General features: G+C 39.1%; 2 protein-coding genes across 2 annotated transcripts in view; one reads left to right on the forward strand and one right to left on the reverse strand.

Moving 5' to 3' along the window:
- SNW1 (SNW domain containing 1) overlaps nucleotides 1-9,141 on the forward strand; it is a 30,318-nt gene extending 21,177 nt beyond the window's left edge. Inside the window, exons 10-14 of the mRNA XM_026519409.4 lie at nucleotides 1,530-1,671; nucleotides 4,690-4,786; nucleotides 6,461-6,578; nucleotides 8,210-8,373; nucleotides 8,454-9,141. Of these exons, the coding sequence (XP_026375194.1) occupies nucleotides 1,530-1,671; nucleotides 4,690-4,786; nucleotides 6,461-6,578; nucleotides 8,210-8,373; nucleotides 8,454-8,652 (720 nt within the window). The 3' untranslated portion in view covers nucleotides 8,653-9,141. The remainder of the gene's footprint in view (nucleotides 1-1,529; nucleotides 1,672-4,689; nucleotides 4,787-6,460; nucleotides 6,579-8,209; nucleotides 8,374-8,453) is intronic.
- Nucleotides 9,142-9,147: 6 nt separating this feature from the next.
- On the reverse strand, nucleotides 9,148-17,316 carry SLIRP (SRA stem-loop interacting RNA binding protein). Its single transcript, XM_026519411.4, has 4 exons — nucleotides 17,195-17,316; nucleotides 13,204-13,262; nucleotides 9,701-9,808; nucleotides 9,148-9,250 (listed from the first exon to the last, which is right to left on the reverse strand). The coding sequence occupies exons 1-4, from the start codon at nucleotides 17,289-17,291 to the stop codon at nucleotides 9,179-9,181; spliced, it is 336 nt and encodes a 111-aa protein (XP_026375196.1). The 5' UTR covers nucleotides 17,292-17,316; the 3' UTR covers nucleotides 9,148-9,178.
- Nucleotides 17,317-17,335: the final 19 nt, after the last annotated feature.

Below are 17,335 nucleotides of genomic sequence, written 5' to 3' on the forward strand. Positions count from 1 at the left end.
GCTGTATGCAGCTCTGTACCTGGTCTCAACCTTTGTAGACTTGTACACACACCCTACACTGGCGATCCAGGTTCCTCACGGCATTCCAGAATGATGGTTCAGTAGGCTGATCTCTTATTTCTTCCTTCCTTCCTTCCTTCCTTCCTTCCTTCCTTCCTTCCTTCCTCCCTTCTTTCCTTCCTCCCTTCCTCCCTTCCTCCCTTCTTCAATTCCTTCCTTCCCCCCCACTTAAGATTTTATGTATTCATTTGACAGAGAGGCAAAAGGAGACACAGACTCCCTGCTGAGCAGGGAGCCCAGTGAGGAACTCAATCCCAGGACTCTGGGATCATGACTGAGCCGAAGGCAGACGCGTAACCAACTGAGCCACCCAGGCGCCCTGATCTCATTTTTAAAGAGATAACTGACTGCTGTTTTTAGATTTCATAATTTTTTTCTATTTTAAATGTAGATGTCTCCCAAAAGGTCGGTAGCGTAGAAGGGCAGATAAACGTTCTGATGAATTGAATGCTGTAGAAAATGATAGTCGTGATATTGGTTGTCTATTAATATTATGAATGTGTGTGACCTAGAAGTTCACGTGCATTATGGCATGCATTTAGAACGTGGAAAAGTATATCTCCTGCATTGCAGCAAGCACCCTTATAAAAATCATCTCTTGCTAAGGCTTTATCTTGAATAGACTTTTTTTTTTTTTAAAGATTTTATTTATTTATTTGACAGAGACAGCAAGAGAGGGAACACAGCAGCGGGTGTTGGAGAGGGAGAAGCAGGCTCCCCACTGAGCAAGGAGCCCGATTACGGGGCTCAATCTCAGGACCCTGAGATCATGACCTGAGCCGAAGGCAGACGCTTAACGACCGAGCCACCAGGAGCCCCTTGAATAGACTTGCTTGATTTTTGAACACATGACCAATTCCTGCTATGTTATTGATACTGAAAATTTCTTTATTGGAATCTTGTTTAATTTTTGTGTTTTGGTTTGTTCCTGAGAAAGCATTAGTGAAACAGTGACTTAAAAGATTGATTTGGGTCATTACAGTTTCCACCACTAAAACATTTTCCAGAGTGAAAAATCTAAGTTTGCAGTGTCTTCCAGGCAAGCTTTCTTTTAGTGGACAAGAATCTTTGTTTTATTTTTTTATTTTATTTTATTTTATTTTTTATCTTTAATTTTTTTTTATTTTTAAAAATTTTTTAAAGATTTTATTTATTCATTTGACAGAGATAGAGATGGCCGGCGAGAGAGAGAACACAAGCAGGGGGAGTGGGAGAGGAAGAAGCAGGCTCCCAGTGGAGGAGCCTGATGTGGGGCTCGATCCCAGAACACCGGGATCACGCCCTGAGCCGAAGGCAGATGCTTAACGACTGAGCCACCCAGGCGCCCCAAGAATCTTTGTTTTAATCAGCAATAACAAATCTGAATTCTTTATACCTACTCTTTCAAGCCAGACTTCAATCATGCTGTTGTTGATAGCTGTAACTTTTCCTCCAATTGTGTCTTATTTAACATTCAACTTTACAAACAGGCTCGGGAAGCTGTAGAAATGCGTGCTCAAGTAGAGAGAAAGATGGCTCAAAAAGAAAAGGAGAAACATGAAGAGAAACTTAGAGAAATGGCCCAGAAAGCCAGGGAGAGAAGAGCTGGGATCAAAACCCATGTGGAAAAAGGTATGACATTCTCTTTCCTAAGTTGAATTGCGTTGTGAACAATACATATCTCATTTTCGAGACTCACCATTGTTTTTATTGCACACAAAACTAATACACACAAAGAAAATGTAGATATTAGATATTTCACAAATAGAATAGAAATGAAAGAGTAACTTCTGCTACTGAGCTGTAGCAGTAGAAAATAAAAAATATGTATATGTATTTTTTTTTAAAGATTTTATTTATTTGAGAGGGAAAGAGAGTGAGCAAGAGCGCAAGATCAGGGGGGAGGGAGAAGCAGACTCCCCACTGAGCAGGGAGCCCCATGTGGGCTGGATCCCAGGACACTGGGACCATGACCTGAGCCAAAGGCAGACACTTAACCCACTGAGCCATCCAGGTGCCCCAAGAGCATATATTTAAAGAAGGGCCTTCAGTATGGGACTACAGTGGACATTTTTAAAGTTCAGAGTAATGTGCTTTTAAAAATCATGTATTATTTCAAATGATGGGCTTGATTTTGTCTCATTTTAATTTTCTTTTTTTTTTTTTTTTTTTTTTTTTAAAGATTTTACTTATTTATTTGACAGAGAGAGACAGCCAGCGAGAGAGGGAACACAAGCAGGGGGAGTGGGAGAGAAAGAAGCAGGCTCCCAGCGGAGGAGCCCGATGTGGGGCTCGATCCCGTAACGCCGGGATCACGCCCTGAGCCGAAGGCAGACGCTCAACCGTTTTGCCACCCAGGCGCCCCTCATTTTAATTTTCTTGAAACTTAGAAAAATGAAATCTCAAACTGAGTAATTCAGCTCTCCCACATAGTAAAATAATCCACTTTTTCTGTCTTGTAGGCTAATAAACCTATAATCATTAAATCTGCCAATATTTTCTCTCTGGCTTTATTTAGTGGTTTACACTGGTGTATTAATTTATTTAGAGTGAGAAGAGTAATTCTAATTCAAGAAAGTTGTGAGGGTGGTTTGTTTTGTTAATAAATCCTAGATTAGTACAACTATTCATTCTCTCAATTCATATTGAGCACCTACTATATGCAAAGTTCTCTTCTAGACAGAAGGATTTCTGTTAGGTTGGGGGTATAGTAATGAACTTTCTAGTGAGTGTAAAGAGACCAAAAAAGTTAATTATCATTACTAGATGATTAGTGATAATAGTATAGTAATAATTGCTATGAAGAAAAATAAAACAGGAAAAGGGATAAAAGTGCCAGAAGGAGAGGGTGATCAGAATGGACCTCACTTCTGAGATAGTAACATTAGCACAGAAACTTGAAGGAAGTAAGCCTTGTAGGTCTGGGTCTTTGAAGAGCATCCTAGATAGAAGGAACCGCAAGTGCAGAGGCCCTGAGTTGGGAGTATACCTGGTGTGTTAAAAGAAAAGCAGGGAGGCCAGTATAACTGGATGGGAGTAAGAAAGCTGAATAGTAGCTGAGGTGTCAGAATAGTTAGAGCAGATAGGAAGAGTAGTGGCCAGATCATGTGTGGTCTTTCCGCCATTTTAGGGACATGGCTTTCACTTCAGATAAGCAGGGAGGCAGTTGAAGAGTTTGAGTAGAGCAGCATAAGCTGCCCTATGTGAGCAGGCTGTGAAGTGGGCACGCGGAGGAGCAGGGAGACCTTTTGGAGGGCTGTTGCAGTAATCCAGACGAGAGATGATGACAGGCAGGGAAATCATGGTCAGATACCGGTGGATTTTGGAGGGAGAGCTGACAGAATTTGCTTATGGATTAGGTAGAGGTATGGAAGAAAAAGGATTAAGGAAAAAGAGTCAAGGATGACTCCAGAATTTTTGATGTGAGCAGTTGGGAGGGACTGAGTTGCCATTTACCAATAGTGGGAAGACTGCAGGGAAAGAGGTTTGGGAGGGAAAGATTAGTTTAGTTGTGGACATGTTAAGCTTAAGTTGGAGGTGTCAGGCAGGCATTTGGTTATAGGAGTCCAGAGGTCAGCTATAGAGAAGTAACCAGAATTATAAGTAGTGATCCACATCCTTGAATCATGTATGATTGACTTAATGAGGCAAGGTATAAAAACCTGCCTGTTGTACATACACATAGCCACTGAAGGTAATTAGAAGTCAGATTTCCCTATATCTAAGTCTATACACTGTTAAGAAATTTTTTTTAAAAAGCCTCGGAATGGTTCTTGAGGAATTAGCTGAAATTCTGAAAAATGTGTTGCCAGGTATTAAAAAGAACTAACGTTTATTGAGTGCTTATTATGGAATACACCACTCTGAACACTTTACATGTATTGCCTTATAGAATCCTGGCTCCAGCAACCGCTTGCAGTGGTTCTAGGATTGTCACCGTTTTACAGAGGAGGAGACTAAGGCTCAGAGTGGTTGAGTAACCTGTACAGGGTCACATGGCTGATCTGTCATAGGAACAGGATTTGAATCTAGACGGGCTGGCTCCAAAGCTGTATCTCTTCAGACTGGAGAGAGAGGAGAAAATGAAGATAGACATAAACACAATAGGTAGAGATCAAGGTATAACCAGCCCCCGTGGACCACAAGCCAAAGGCTCTTTAGTCAGCCAGTCTTTGAAAATATAAGGGTAAATTTACACATAATTTTTTCCTGAAATTTTAATACGACAATTTAAAAACACACAGAAAAGTTGAAAGAATTATATAATGAACATCCATAGCTCCACCACCTAGATTCTACAGTTAACCTTTTTTAACAATTAACATTGCTTAATTTGCCTTATCATCTATCTACTGATTTTTCTATCCATCTATCAATACACCATAAAATTTTGAGGCATTTCAAATTAAGTTAAAGTCATCAATATACTTACCTCTGAACACTTGAGCTGCATGCATGATTCTGAAATTCACATTCAAAAATTTAAACCGATACTGTTGGATTTAAATTATTTGCAAGTGAGTTAAAAGGTCTGAATGTGACAGTAAAGAAATTCGTGGAATGATCTGTCATGGGTTAAAGAATATTCTCTTGTTCCAAATATCAATGGGTAATATAGTGATGAAGTAATTTTCAACTCTGTTCACACAGAGGATGGGGAGGCACGTGAGAGGGATGAAATCCGGCATGACAGGCGAAAAGAGAGACAGCACGACAGGAATCTTTCCAGGGCAGCTCCTGATAAGAGGTAGGTGCTACTTGAGATAAATACGAATTATGAGGAGTGGCTTTTGTGAACCTTTTCGAGAAGAGGTTTAGTCCACTGAGACCAGTTTTACTTCTCTCCCTTTCCTCTCTAGATTGGTAACTTACTTTCTTACACTAAACTACTTATTTTTTTTTAGCAGAAGAATTGACTGTTCCTAGAAGAAATCCTTTCTCATCACCTTGTAGAGTCAGCTAGAATTGCGAATGATACAGATATAGAAGTTTGTGAAAAGAAGGTAGTAGATAGGACTGTTCTGGTCTGTTCTTTTCCTATTTCAAGTGGTGAGACAAACTTATTATGCGCCTATTCCTCTAGACAGGGAAGAAGATTCTGTACCTTCATTGAGATCCTACATGCAGAGGGCTGTCCTGAGTACAATGGGGGAGAAGAGCAGGTTTTGTGAGAAGTGAAAATTGGCCTCTTCTCATGAGTAGTTCACTTAAAATTCAGAAAGACAGAGCTACCGTATAAAATTACTTGGGAAAATGAACACAGCACTGCTAATAAGTACAGACCTGCATGGAACAATAAAAATACATGTATGGGGACTTGCACTAAAGTAAGGATTGGCATAATTTATGCTTCACCAAAGACTGAGCACTGAATTCCGAGTAAGGGTTAAATGCAAATATAAAACATTTTCTTCCCATGTGAGCAGTTTTCCATGTTCTCATCACTTTGTGAGCAGATACAATCCATTTTTTCAAGTCATGCCTTAAACATGAAAAAGAAGATTCCTGCCAGTGGTGCTCTTTGTTATTTAATGGCATAGCTCATCTCCCTGGATAAGTGAAGTCATGGAGAAGCAGAAAATCTGAATTTAGAGTTGTGGGTAAATGTGCAGTGTAGGAGAGAGAGGAATGAAATGTGAAAGTATACAATTAATGATACTCCTGGTCTGAAATTCCTAAGCTGTAAAAATCAAAATGGCTCTGTAGATAAATTGGGCCCTTAAAACGAGTAAAGTGGTTATAAGAATTGATAACATAGAAAAGCTGTAAACTTGTGATTGGGTGAAAATCAGGTTGTCTATAGAAATTATTTTAAGACCTGAGTTTCTGGTAAAATAAATGATGACAGTTACCATGGTTTCATTGCGATGTAGATTGCATACATACTGAAACAGCAGGGAAATTAAGATAATCTGAATATTGAAGATCATACTGAGTAATTCAGTCATTGACATGTTTTCCTCAGAATTCTAATAGGATAAAATTACTAAATGTGGTTTGGGTAAAGAATGGATTCTGGCTTATTGAAAGTGATTCATATGGTACATCTAATTTGCATCCAGTCCCCCTCCAATCCTCGTATAATAGCAAATACAGACCGTAGCAATTTCATATCTCAGCATACTCTCTCCGTAAGGTGATTGCTTATATTAAAGACTTCATGTCAAGAGTGAGTCTCTTGACAGTTCTTTTCAGCTAACAGGAAGGCCTGATTTTAAAACCCTACCTCTTCTAATAACCATGTCTCTGAAATGCTGTAAGGACTGCCAACCTGATTATGCATTATCAGGGAATATATGTTCATAAGATATGAACAGGACATATTCATTAACTTTGCTTCTGAGATTGGTTGTATTTAAATTGAAATTCAGCTTGTCTCGAGTGGAGAGTTTTCAGTTAGTGACATTGTATTTTGAAACAGGTCAAAACTACAGAGAAATGAAAATCGAGATATCAGTGAAGTCATTGCTCTTGGTGTGCCCAATCCTCGGACGTCCAATGAAGTTCAGTATGACCAAAGGCTTTTCAACCAATCCAAGGTATAAGGGGTTTAGAGATAGCCTGTCTTAAGTGTTGGTGTAAATACCAATCCTCAGGAGAAAGAAAAGTAACATATCATAGATTTGGATCAGCCTAAGGTATGCTGGCATAATGAGAGAAAAAAAATTAGAAGTTGTGTGTTGTAACTTATAGAACTGTTTTATTTCATCTTATTTGATGTAAGATGAAACAACTCTGATTTTGACCTCTTACAGTTGGCTAAGATTTAAGACACTAGTAGAAAATGAAAGAAATAAGGTGGTAAATTTTGGTTTTAGTATATCAGTCTTTTATTTATAAAGTAAAGCCAGTGTCCTACAAAAGTATCCCTTGGGTTTTTTGTTGATCTTTGAAAAACAAATTTAATGCTAAAGAAACATATAACTTGAGATCTTTAAAAGATGAAGCTGTAAAACTAAATTTAAGTGCTAGGCTAGTTGTCGGGAAATCTGATTTCTAATACCTATTGTTATTAACTAGCTAGGATACCTTAGGCCCGAAGAAGTGCCTTTATGTGTTAACCCACCCAATATTGACTAGGTACTGTGCATAAGACAGTGAGATCAAAGACAGATGTGCCTTTGCCCTCAAGGAACCTTCGAGTCTACTGGAAAAGACATATATATGTATAAATAAGGACAGGGCAGACTGCAATAAAAATATGGAAGTATAAAGTTCTACTGGGATACAGAGGGGAAAAATTTCTTATGACTTGGAGGCTTTAAGATTTGAAGGTAGCATTTGAGTAAGCTCTTCTAGTTAATAATAACTTATTGGGTACTCTTTTACATTCCTGGCATTGTTGTAAGTCTTTCACTTTTATTATCTCACTTAATCCTTACAAAACTCCTATGAAGTCGTACTATTTATTATAATCTCTACCTGTAGATAAGGAAATTGACACACATAGAGGTTTAGCTAGAAATTGTTAGAAGATTCACACGTTTGATTTGAAAGGTTGTGTTCTTAAACGTAATGCAGTAGTAACTGACCACCCTGAGCAAAGGGGGGTTAGGGATGAAAGTTCCACATAAGTAAATATTTATGACAGTCACCTTTTACAAGCTTAAGCTTATGTCAAAGCTGTGAAAAAAATTTTTTTTCTAAGAAAGCACATCCCTGTATTAAGGAGCCATCCAAATTATGAAACAAATTTGTTCGTTGTTGACTTAGGATTTTCATTAAGAGCCTTATTGTCTCATGCTACAATGGTGATGTTCTCAGGGAGTTAAGGGGTATAGCATTATTATTCTAAATGCCATGAGATACTGTTGGTACAGCATCCAACTCTTACTCTTGGGGTTGAGTTCAATTAATAAATAGCATCAGATAAATGCTTTACAGTTCTTTTATCTTCTTGGTGTTGTCTGTACAACTGAAATTGTTAAGTACCTGCTTATACTATCCAGTTTTAATGACTACTTCACTAAAGTGGTCAAGTTTGTTAATTACCACTTTAGTTAATCTAAGGACCAAAGGTAATAAGAATAAAAGTTTATGGACTTTGTTTTTTTTTGTGAAGATCTTTTTAATTTGCAGTTCAGATTGCTGAAAATGTGTGCTATAAATGATTACATGAATGTAATCAGATCCAACTTTTAATAATACATTTAATGTCCTTTTCCCACAGGGTATGGACAGTGGTTTTGCAGGTGGAGAAGATGAAATCTACAACGTTTATGATCAAGCCTGGAGAGGTGGTAAAGATATGGCCCAGAATATTTACAGGCCCAGTAAAAATCTGGACAAGGACATGTATGGTGATGACCTAGAAGCCAGAATAAAGACCAACAGGTACCAAGGCAGATAGCTCAGTTTCATTATTTGCACCAGTGAAAGCAAAGTAGTTCATAGTCCTTTCTCTTTTTCCCTAGATTTGTTCCCGATAAGGAGTTTTCTGGGTCAGACCGTAGGCAAAGAGGCCGAGAAGGACCAGTTCAGTTTGAGGAAGATCCTTTTGGTTTGGACAAGTTTTTGGAAGAAGCCAAACAGCATGGTGGATCTAAAAGACCCTCAGATAGCAGCCGCCCCAAGGAACATGAGCATGAAGGCAAGAAGAGGAGGAAGGAGTAGATACACTTCTCTTCAAAGTGAATGAACTTTTATCCATAACCCTAATGATGCAAGTCAGATGGGGAAACACTTTGTAAATGGCCAGGATAAAAACCAAATCTGGGTGTCAGACCCCAGCACTACTTTTTATTATGGGAGTAAGGGGGGAGGGGATGGAAAATTCTTTGAACTATTTAGTTTTTTTTAAAGAGTGGGTTGTGTTTGTGCTTCTCCTACCTTTTGGCATTTATAGAACATACTGCCCCACACATAAAATTAAGACCACTTCCTTTTATGTGACATTAGTACTTTGGGGTTAATATTTTGTGTAAGAATGACTGCTGATGAATAAAGTTGCCCCAACCACAGCAAGTAGAAGGATGTTCACATACTGGAACCGTCCTGCCAAATGACGTTTGCCCCCATTACGCTCTGTTTTAATTTGGAGTGGGGAAAGTAAGCTCTTGCTTGGTGCAACTATTTGTTTCAAATAAAAACATTCAGACAAAATTTTTTATTTTGTTTACTTTAATAGGTAGTAATAGTCTCAAAAATCTTTCTCTTCATCAGATGTTTGATCCCCTTGCAAAACTTTCGGTCTTCGAGCTTGAACATGGAGCTAAAAAAAAAAAAAATCAAATAAGCATTGTAAGGAAAGACAATATCTGCAAAAACGATTACAACTGAAAATTGCCACTTTAAGACTGCCTTTTTTATGAGGGAGTCAGCACCAGTAAGTCAAGAGGATGTTATTTGTTCCCTGTTCTTAAGACTGAATCAATTTAACCCAAGGTTGCGTAGTAAGTGGAAAAGCCAGGATTTCAACCCTGGTCTCCCTACCTTGTAAGTAGACTGCTGTTCTGTAGTAGATATACCTTGCTAACTATTAAAGGGTCTTCTTAAACTCCCCTCCCCAGACATTTTAGAATGGGCACTCTACCACTACCACCATTCTTTAACCAATATTAAGGGAACTTCAGTTACAAATCTCCCAAAGTCCTTGGATTCCATACTTCTGACCTACTAAACTGATATTCAGAAAGCTCATGCTGTACAGAAAAATATTTACCTTTACTCCATCAAGTATATGATTTTCTTGTTGTAGTACATTCTGAAGTTCTTCTTCCGAGGAAAACTGAATCCAACCCATACCTTTGTGAAATCCAGTCTCTTTGTCCTAAAAATTCAAAATTTATTAAAGATTAATCATGAACTTGAGAAAGTTTCCATGAGCTCCAACTCAAACTACAAACCTTTTCATCTGCCAAAATGGGATAACTGACATTTTAACAGATGTCAAAAACCTTGCATTACTTACCCTCCTAGTTACCAAAGGTTAACCCCTATGTTAATCTTAACATTCTGCTTTTCTGCTGCCATTGCAGGAAGTAAAATATGGGTAGTAAGGTTTCTGTCATTCAAGATACAAGCTACACTAACAATAATAAAGGGACATTTTGATCACACAAAGAAATACTCTTTCTAATTTCCTCACTTCTAGAAACTAAAAAATCAAACCTCAAAACCTAGTTCATTTCTGGTAATTGTGGAGACCAATTACTCTCATCACCACTACTACCATTATAATTAAATAGTCCAAATGAAAAATAGAAAAAAATTATATGTATTACCTTTATTTACCTAGCTCCAGACTTACAGTAACACTACTTCCCTTTGTGCAAAAGGCAGACTGCTTATGATCCAACCTATACACAGCACATGTGGAAAAGATTCTAGTGTGTTTGGTTGTACCCTGCCACCACCCCACCAGCCCTACTATTTAAGAGCAGATATAAAGATGTCTATTCACTCAGTGTACCTCATCAATCTTGCTACGAAGTTATGTTGTGCTCTGCACCACCCCCTAAACCAAATTTTTAAAAATTGCCCCTATGTTTATAAGGTGACTTTTTAAGTCTTAACCTAGACCGCAGGAAAAGTTTCTGGTAATATCCCAGTGATTCACTCCTTACCTCAGATAGCTACAATTTCTATTCTATTTCCATATGGCCATTTCTGTAAGAGCCTTAAAGTTGTGTTTGTGTAAAACTTAGGTACTATGTATCTAAGATACAGGAACCTGGATTTCTGGGCATCTGTGTGGCTTAAGCGTCTGCCTTCAGCTCAGGTCGTGATCCCAGGGTCCTGGGATGGAGTCCCGAATTAGGCTCCCTGCTCAGTGGGAGTCTGCTGCTTCCTCGCCCTCTGCTGCTCTCTCTCAATTAATAAATAAAAAATAAAACCTTAAAAAAAAAAAAAAAAAAAAAGGAACCTGGATTTGAGTACATGAATTTGTTTATCAGAAACTAACTTTTCTCCTGTACATTTTACTTAGTTTTACCAAGAATCAAAGTTTTCTTTTGTTTAAATCTAAGATGTTAACTCCAGGTCCTAAATAATTTTGTTTATACTTTTAAGAAGGAAATGGCATCCAAGAAAAATATCTTACTATTTTTGGAGAAATTTTCAAGTAGGTTCCACACCTGTCTAGCGTGGAGCCCAACGCAAGGCTTGAACTCATGACCCCTGAGATTGACCTGAGCTGAGATCAAGAGCTGGACACTGAATGGACTTAGCCACTCAGGCGCACTTAGGGGCGCCCTGGGAGAAATTTTTTTTAATGCTCGTCAAAAAAACAAATTTCAGGGGCGCCTGGGTGGCACAGCGGTTAAGTGTCTGCCTTCGGCTCAGGGCGTGATCCCGGCGTTATGGGATCGAGCCCCACATCAGGCTCCTCCGCTATGAGCCTGCTTCTTCCTCTCCCACTCCCCCTGCTTGGGTTCCCTCTCTCGCTGAATAAATAAATAAAATCTTTAAAAAAAAAAAAACAAAAAATTTCATCCTCTTTGTAAAATTGTAGTTTTTAAGCTTATAGAAACATTTTTGTGTAATACTTGTGCCTCATACTTATAATCAACTGTATTAAAACTCCATTGTATCAATGAATTAATATCTATTTAATCCCATTAATGAACATTAAGGTTCTTTCCAGTTACATTATTAATGCTGCTTTGAACATTCTTGACCACACCATTTCTGTAGAATAAATTCCTAAAAATGGAATTGCTAGATCAAAGCAAATGCAAATTCTTAGTTTTGATTTTGCCAAACTACCTTTCAGAAGTGAAGTAAACTTCCAAACAAATTCAGTGCCAGCTTCCCTACACCCTCACTAGCACTAGATAGGGGTTAATCTATTAGATCCTTGGAAGGCAACTAACATTAAATAAAGAGTTAAGAAATTTAATTACTTTAGATTAATATTTTGCCATAGCCTTTTCAGTGCCATGAGGAAAAAAAGGGGCAGTTTTAATGAAGCACATGTGAACTATAGTGAACTCACATCCCACCCCCAAAAAACCAGTAATTCTAGAAAGCCCACAGACAAATACAGTCCAGGATAAAGTAGAACAAATTTATAAACTGATTTCTAAATCTTCCTTAGAAAGCAAAGAAAATATAACAAATATAAAAATACTAAAAAAAAAAAAACACTCAATTTAATAAGGATAAAGTTTAAAATAGATATTGTCCGCCAATTAGTTTTACGATAAAATCATCCTCTAGTATCAAGTCCTTATTATAATACTGGAGTAGGCAGAATTCTAAGATAGTTCCATGATCTCCATATGTCCTACCATGTTACCCTCTGAATAACCCCCTCCTCTTAGGTGTGTGAGGGACCTGTGACATGCCTCTAACCAAAAGAATATAGCAAAAGTGATGGGAACGTGCTCCCCTAATCAGGTCATATAGCAAAGGTGATGCAATGTCAGTCCCATGACTATGTTACAAGACATTCTTAAAAGACTGGAGAAACTCCTCTGCTGACTGAAGAAGTAAGCCGCCATGCTGGGAGACAGCCTACACACCTGCCAGGTAACAAGGAACTGCAGGTGGTCCCTACAAGCTGACATCCAGCAAAAAAGTAGATATCTCAGTCCTACAATTCAAAGATGACTTCTGCCAACAACCTGAGAGAACTTGAAAAAAATCAGTCTTTCCCAGTTGAGCCTTTGAGCCGCTGATGAGACCAAAGCCCCAGCTCATACCAGGACTGCTGCTATGTGAGACCTTGAGCAGAGGACCCAGCAAGGCTGTGCCCAGACTTCTGATCTGCAAAAACTGTGAGTTAATGTATATGTGGGTTATTTTGAGTCATTAAGTGTGTGGTAATTTGGGGCGCCTGGGTGGCTCAGTTGGTTAAGCATCTACCTACGGCTCAGGTCATGATCTCAGGGTCCTGGGATTGAGCCACATGTCAGGCTCTCTGTTCGGCTGGGAATCTGCTTCTTCCTCTGACTCTTCCCTCTGTGCTTTCTCTCTCCTCTCTCTCTCGCTCTCAAATAAATAAATCTTAAAAAATATAAGTGTGTGGTAATTTGTTATACAGGATAAGGTTTTACTTTTTAATCAATATCACCCACAATTTTATCAATAAACACTGTGAATAGCTTCACTCCATTAAAAGTCATATAAGTTGATATGCTTTAACAAAAAGTCAAGAATTTGAGGATCAAATCAGAGGATCAATAATTAAAGGATAACATTTTTTCAAAAGATAATACTCACAAACGGTACAGTGCATTTTCGTACATGGCCAAACTGTGCAAAGTGCTCTCTCAACTCACCTGTATAGGAGAAAACATGTTAAAAGTAGTTAATATATTTTGGGGCACCTGGCTGGCTCAGTTGGTAGACCATGTGACTCTTGATCTCAGGGTTGAGTTCGAGCCCCAAGTTGGGCATAGGGACTACTTAAAAATAAAAAAAAAAAGTAGTTAATGTATTTTGTATCCTCCATCCTAGATTGTAGCTAGAAACCAAAAGGGGACCTACAGTCCCCAAACTTTTTGTGAATAGGAACTACTCTGCATTTCCTTGAAGCCTTAAGATTTAGGAAGTAGCTATGGTACTAACTACAGATCTTCCTCAAGTTATGATGGGGTCCATCTGATAAAAAGCTATCATAAGCTGAAAATATCCTAAGTTGAAAATGCATTTAATACACCTACTGAACATCACAGCTTAGCCTTAAACACGCTCAGAACACTTACATTAGCCTACAATTGGGCAAAACCGTCTAACAGAAAGCCTGTTTTAAAATAAAGTATTGAATTTCTCCTGTAATTCACTGACTACTGAAAATGAAAACCAGAATGGTTATATGGGAACAAAATGGCTGTAAATCTATCGGTTGTTTACCCTTGTGATCACATGGCCGACTGGGAGCTGCACCTTGCTGATGCTGCTGCCTCACATCACAAGAGAGTATCATACTGCCTATCACTAGCATGGGAAAAAAATCAAAATTGAAAATTCAAAGTATGGTTTCTTCAGAATGCCTATCCCTTTCACACCACTGTAAAGTCAAAAAACTGTAAATCCAACCATTGTAAGTCAGGAACCACCCGTATAAAGCTGCAATGTGCCGGAGATCTGGGGAGATCTCTGGGGTGGGGGCACACACACATAAATTGCTGCGTTGACTGTAGTCATCCCTCCTAGCAGATAATGAGTGTCTTCATCACAGTTACTGTACAAGGTGCGTGGATAATAATCCCCGTGAGAAACTCACACAGAAGACAGATAATTAAAATACAGTATGTTGCTAGCCATATTAGAGATTTTCAAATAAAAGCTCAATTTACTTGCCTTTCATAAAGTTTATACTCAGTTAAATAGTTGACACTCTAAAATTTGTTGAGATGACCCTACTTACCCTTCCTGCCTTATTACCCGTTGCTGGCCCATAATTACTCTCTAGTACAGCAAATGAAATTCTGTGCATCTGTCCTGTGGATTCCCATCTTTGCCTGTCATTCTTTACCCTTGCTATGTCAGTAATCCTATCTCTTCCTGCCTAAATTGTAACCATCCTTCAGGACCCAGGCGAAATATATCCACTGAATATTATTTTATTGGGCTTCTACTGCAATACAGGTCAATGTACTACCCCTGTGAGGCCTCAAAGATGCATAATAGATAATCTTAAAGATCAAAAACTACCTGATCTCTTCTGAACTACAGTGCTTGTACTTTCACTGATTTAGATTTCATATTACTGGGTTATTTCCCCCTAGTTCATCTAAACCTCAGTGGTTCAACAACTGCCTCTATCTGTTGTAAGTCTCCTCACCCTCACCACTACTATACCATAAACTCCCTGAGTGTTGAGTCCACTATGTCAATAGTAACTGATACACAGTAGGGCAATATTTGCTGAATGAATAAATGCCTAGTAATCCTTCAACAACACACAAGGACTAAATTTCTGAAGAACTCTAACAGTTGGTCAAACCATTTGGCAAATTCAGGACCTAAAGGATCAGCATCAGGACAAACATGTTTGTTTAACACTAAACAAAAGAGTGTTAAATATGCATGTTTTAAACCAGGTATTAAGAGTTCTAGAAAACATTCACTTCCAAAACAAAAAAGTTCTGGAAAGTAACCCTCTTCTCAAATTACCTATAACTTACAGGAAAACTGCTGCAAGCACCAAGAACAATGCCAACCACAAACAGATGCTTCTGAAATATTTGCTGAACGAACGAACTGAGAGAGACTGCTTCAAAGCTGTATGTTACAGACTCTTTTTACAAGTTTTAAACCAACCCATTATGGTCTGGAAACTTGCAACTGCAAAATGCTGGTGAAATCCCTGAGCCTTTACACAGTTTCACAGGGCCTAAGCAAGACATTGTACTACTGGCTTGGTCTTCATCCGCTACATATTAAGAAGGTGGGTCCCAAACCAATCTATTTCCCATTCTACAACTCACACCTGGGCCACAAAAGCTAAGAGGTGAGTAATCCCAGTTCCATTCTTTTGTTTAAGTGAGATGACCTGATACATGAATACCTACAAAAGTGACTGTGGATTTTTAATTTTTGGTAAGCAAATGTAAAAACCTTTTTTCAAAACTGCAACTGACAAAAGTCAATGTTGGTGAGATATTTCACTACTGATTACTCCCAACCCTCTATCTCCAGCCTAGGCCTCTCCCATGAGTTTCAATTATAGTAATCACGAAAACGACTATCATTTATTGAGTAGTTAGTGATGAGGTTACGGAATACAGCTGAGGTTCAGTGGGGGTGGCGTCCGGAGCCGACGACCAAGAAGAATTCTTGAGGCGTCTCTGGTGCAAAATTGATGGTTTATTAAAGAACGGGTACAGGACCCGTGGGCAGAAAGAGCTGCTGCACCAGGGTTGTGAGGGGTGGCTGTTATATACCATGGGGTTGGGGGAGGTAAGGAAAAAGGGAGGTTGAGGAAATACTTTCATATGTTAAAGAAGATTCACAAGATACCGGAGGCCTTGCCATTGTCAAGTTAAGATTGTTTTTCCCTCTAGCAAGGCATTAACATTAAGATGGTTGGGGGCTTCCTGGAACCTGAAGATTATAAAGACATTTAATTGTATCTACATTCCCTTCCGGAAGCTAGGTTATTGATAGAAATGCTTCGTTCTTATAAACTGCTAAGACATTTGTAAACTGAGGGAGACTTAAGTCTTGCAGGATTGTGGTATCTATAGGTTAACTATTTCTTTGTCCTTTAGGGCAGCCAGGAGTGCCTGAGGAATGTCAGGTACATCCCGGGCGGGGGGTTTGCAGGGTGTCACTTTCCGCTTTGTCCTCGGCTTGCCTTCTGTTCCCTCATCAGTTAGTCTGTATCTAGCACAAGTCTAAGTGGTTTACATATAAACTCATTAATCCGATCAAAAATCCTATCAAGAAGGTATTACTGACTCCATTTAATAGATGAAACTGAGGTACAGTGGTGAGCCCTTTTCCCAAATTACCTCTCCCGTTAGTCATGTTACACAACTATTAGATGGCTAGGAGGAATTCTAACCTAAATAGCATGGCTTCAAAGTGCACTTTCCAATCAATGATACACAATCTCCTCTGTCCAACTGCCTGACAGACACCTCACAGGTCTTTCTCAAACTCAACACATTTAAACTTTATTCCTCATCATCTTTAAACCTGCTTCCTCTACATTCTAACCACGATATTCGCCAACGCTAAAAACCTGGAAGTCGTTCTTCCCTTTCCTTCATTCCGTACTCTTACCCCATTCAAGCCATCGCCAAAAGCCGTTGATTTTGTTTTGTTAACATAAGTGGATCTGACCCCCTTTCTCCCACTACCCATTTCTACCACTATTTCAGGTCCTCGCCTTTGGACTAAATTACTGAAATTACTTTTAGTGCGTCTCCTCGCCCTCAATCTTGCCAGCTTGAATCCACCCTCCACACCGCTGCCAAAATAATCCTTTCTAAATCGTAAATCTTAAAGTTATCAAGTAACGAATCCTCCCACCGAATCACTCTGGAAAGGCAGGAGACCCTGAATACGTGCCTCAAAAACTCATGGGGTATCCCTGAAAGATTCATTGAAAAAAAATTTTTTATTTCTGCTCACTGGCTTGCTCAGGAGCCACAGCTCTTAATCCAGCCACCACGCTGATTTAAGTATTCCTCCGAAAGCAGTGCTTTTAGGGATCGCTTGTACCTAAAACTTCCGCCCCTAACACGTCTCCAACACTCACTCGAGGCCGCGGTCCAGGGAATTTTTCTGACAAAAGCCACGGGCCGTCTAATACTCGTACGCAGCGCCACGGCACCCCTCACTGCAGAAGCCGCCATCTTTAGATCGAGGACCTCTGTGACCTGCGGTCGCGACCCCGGAA

This window comes from Ursus arctos, unplaced genomic scaffold, assembly GCF_023065955.2.
Source record: "Ursus arctos isolate Adak ecotype North America unplaced genomic scaffold, UrsArc2.0 scaffold_25, whole genome shotgun sequence".
NCBI lineage: Eukaryota > Metazoa > Chordata > Mammalia > Carnivora > Ursidae > Ursus > Ursus arctos.

Excerpts from the sequence above, each read along its gene's own strand:
- SLIRP (XM_026519411.4), bottom strand. The coding sequence starts at position 17,291 with ATGGCGGCTTCTGCAGTGAGGGGTGCCGTGGCGCTGCGTACGAGTATT. Across the intron at positions 9,809-13,203 it reads GAAAATGCACTGTACCGTTT|GACAAAGAGACTGGATTTCA; the intron begins GTGAGTATTATC and ends TTGAATTTTTAG. Across the intron at positions 9,251-9,700 it reads ATATACTTGATGGAGTAAAG|CTCCATGTTCAAGCTCGAAG; the intron begins GTAAATATTTTT and ends TTTTTTTTTTAG.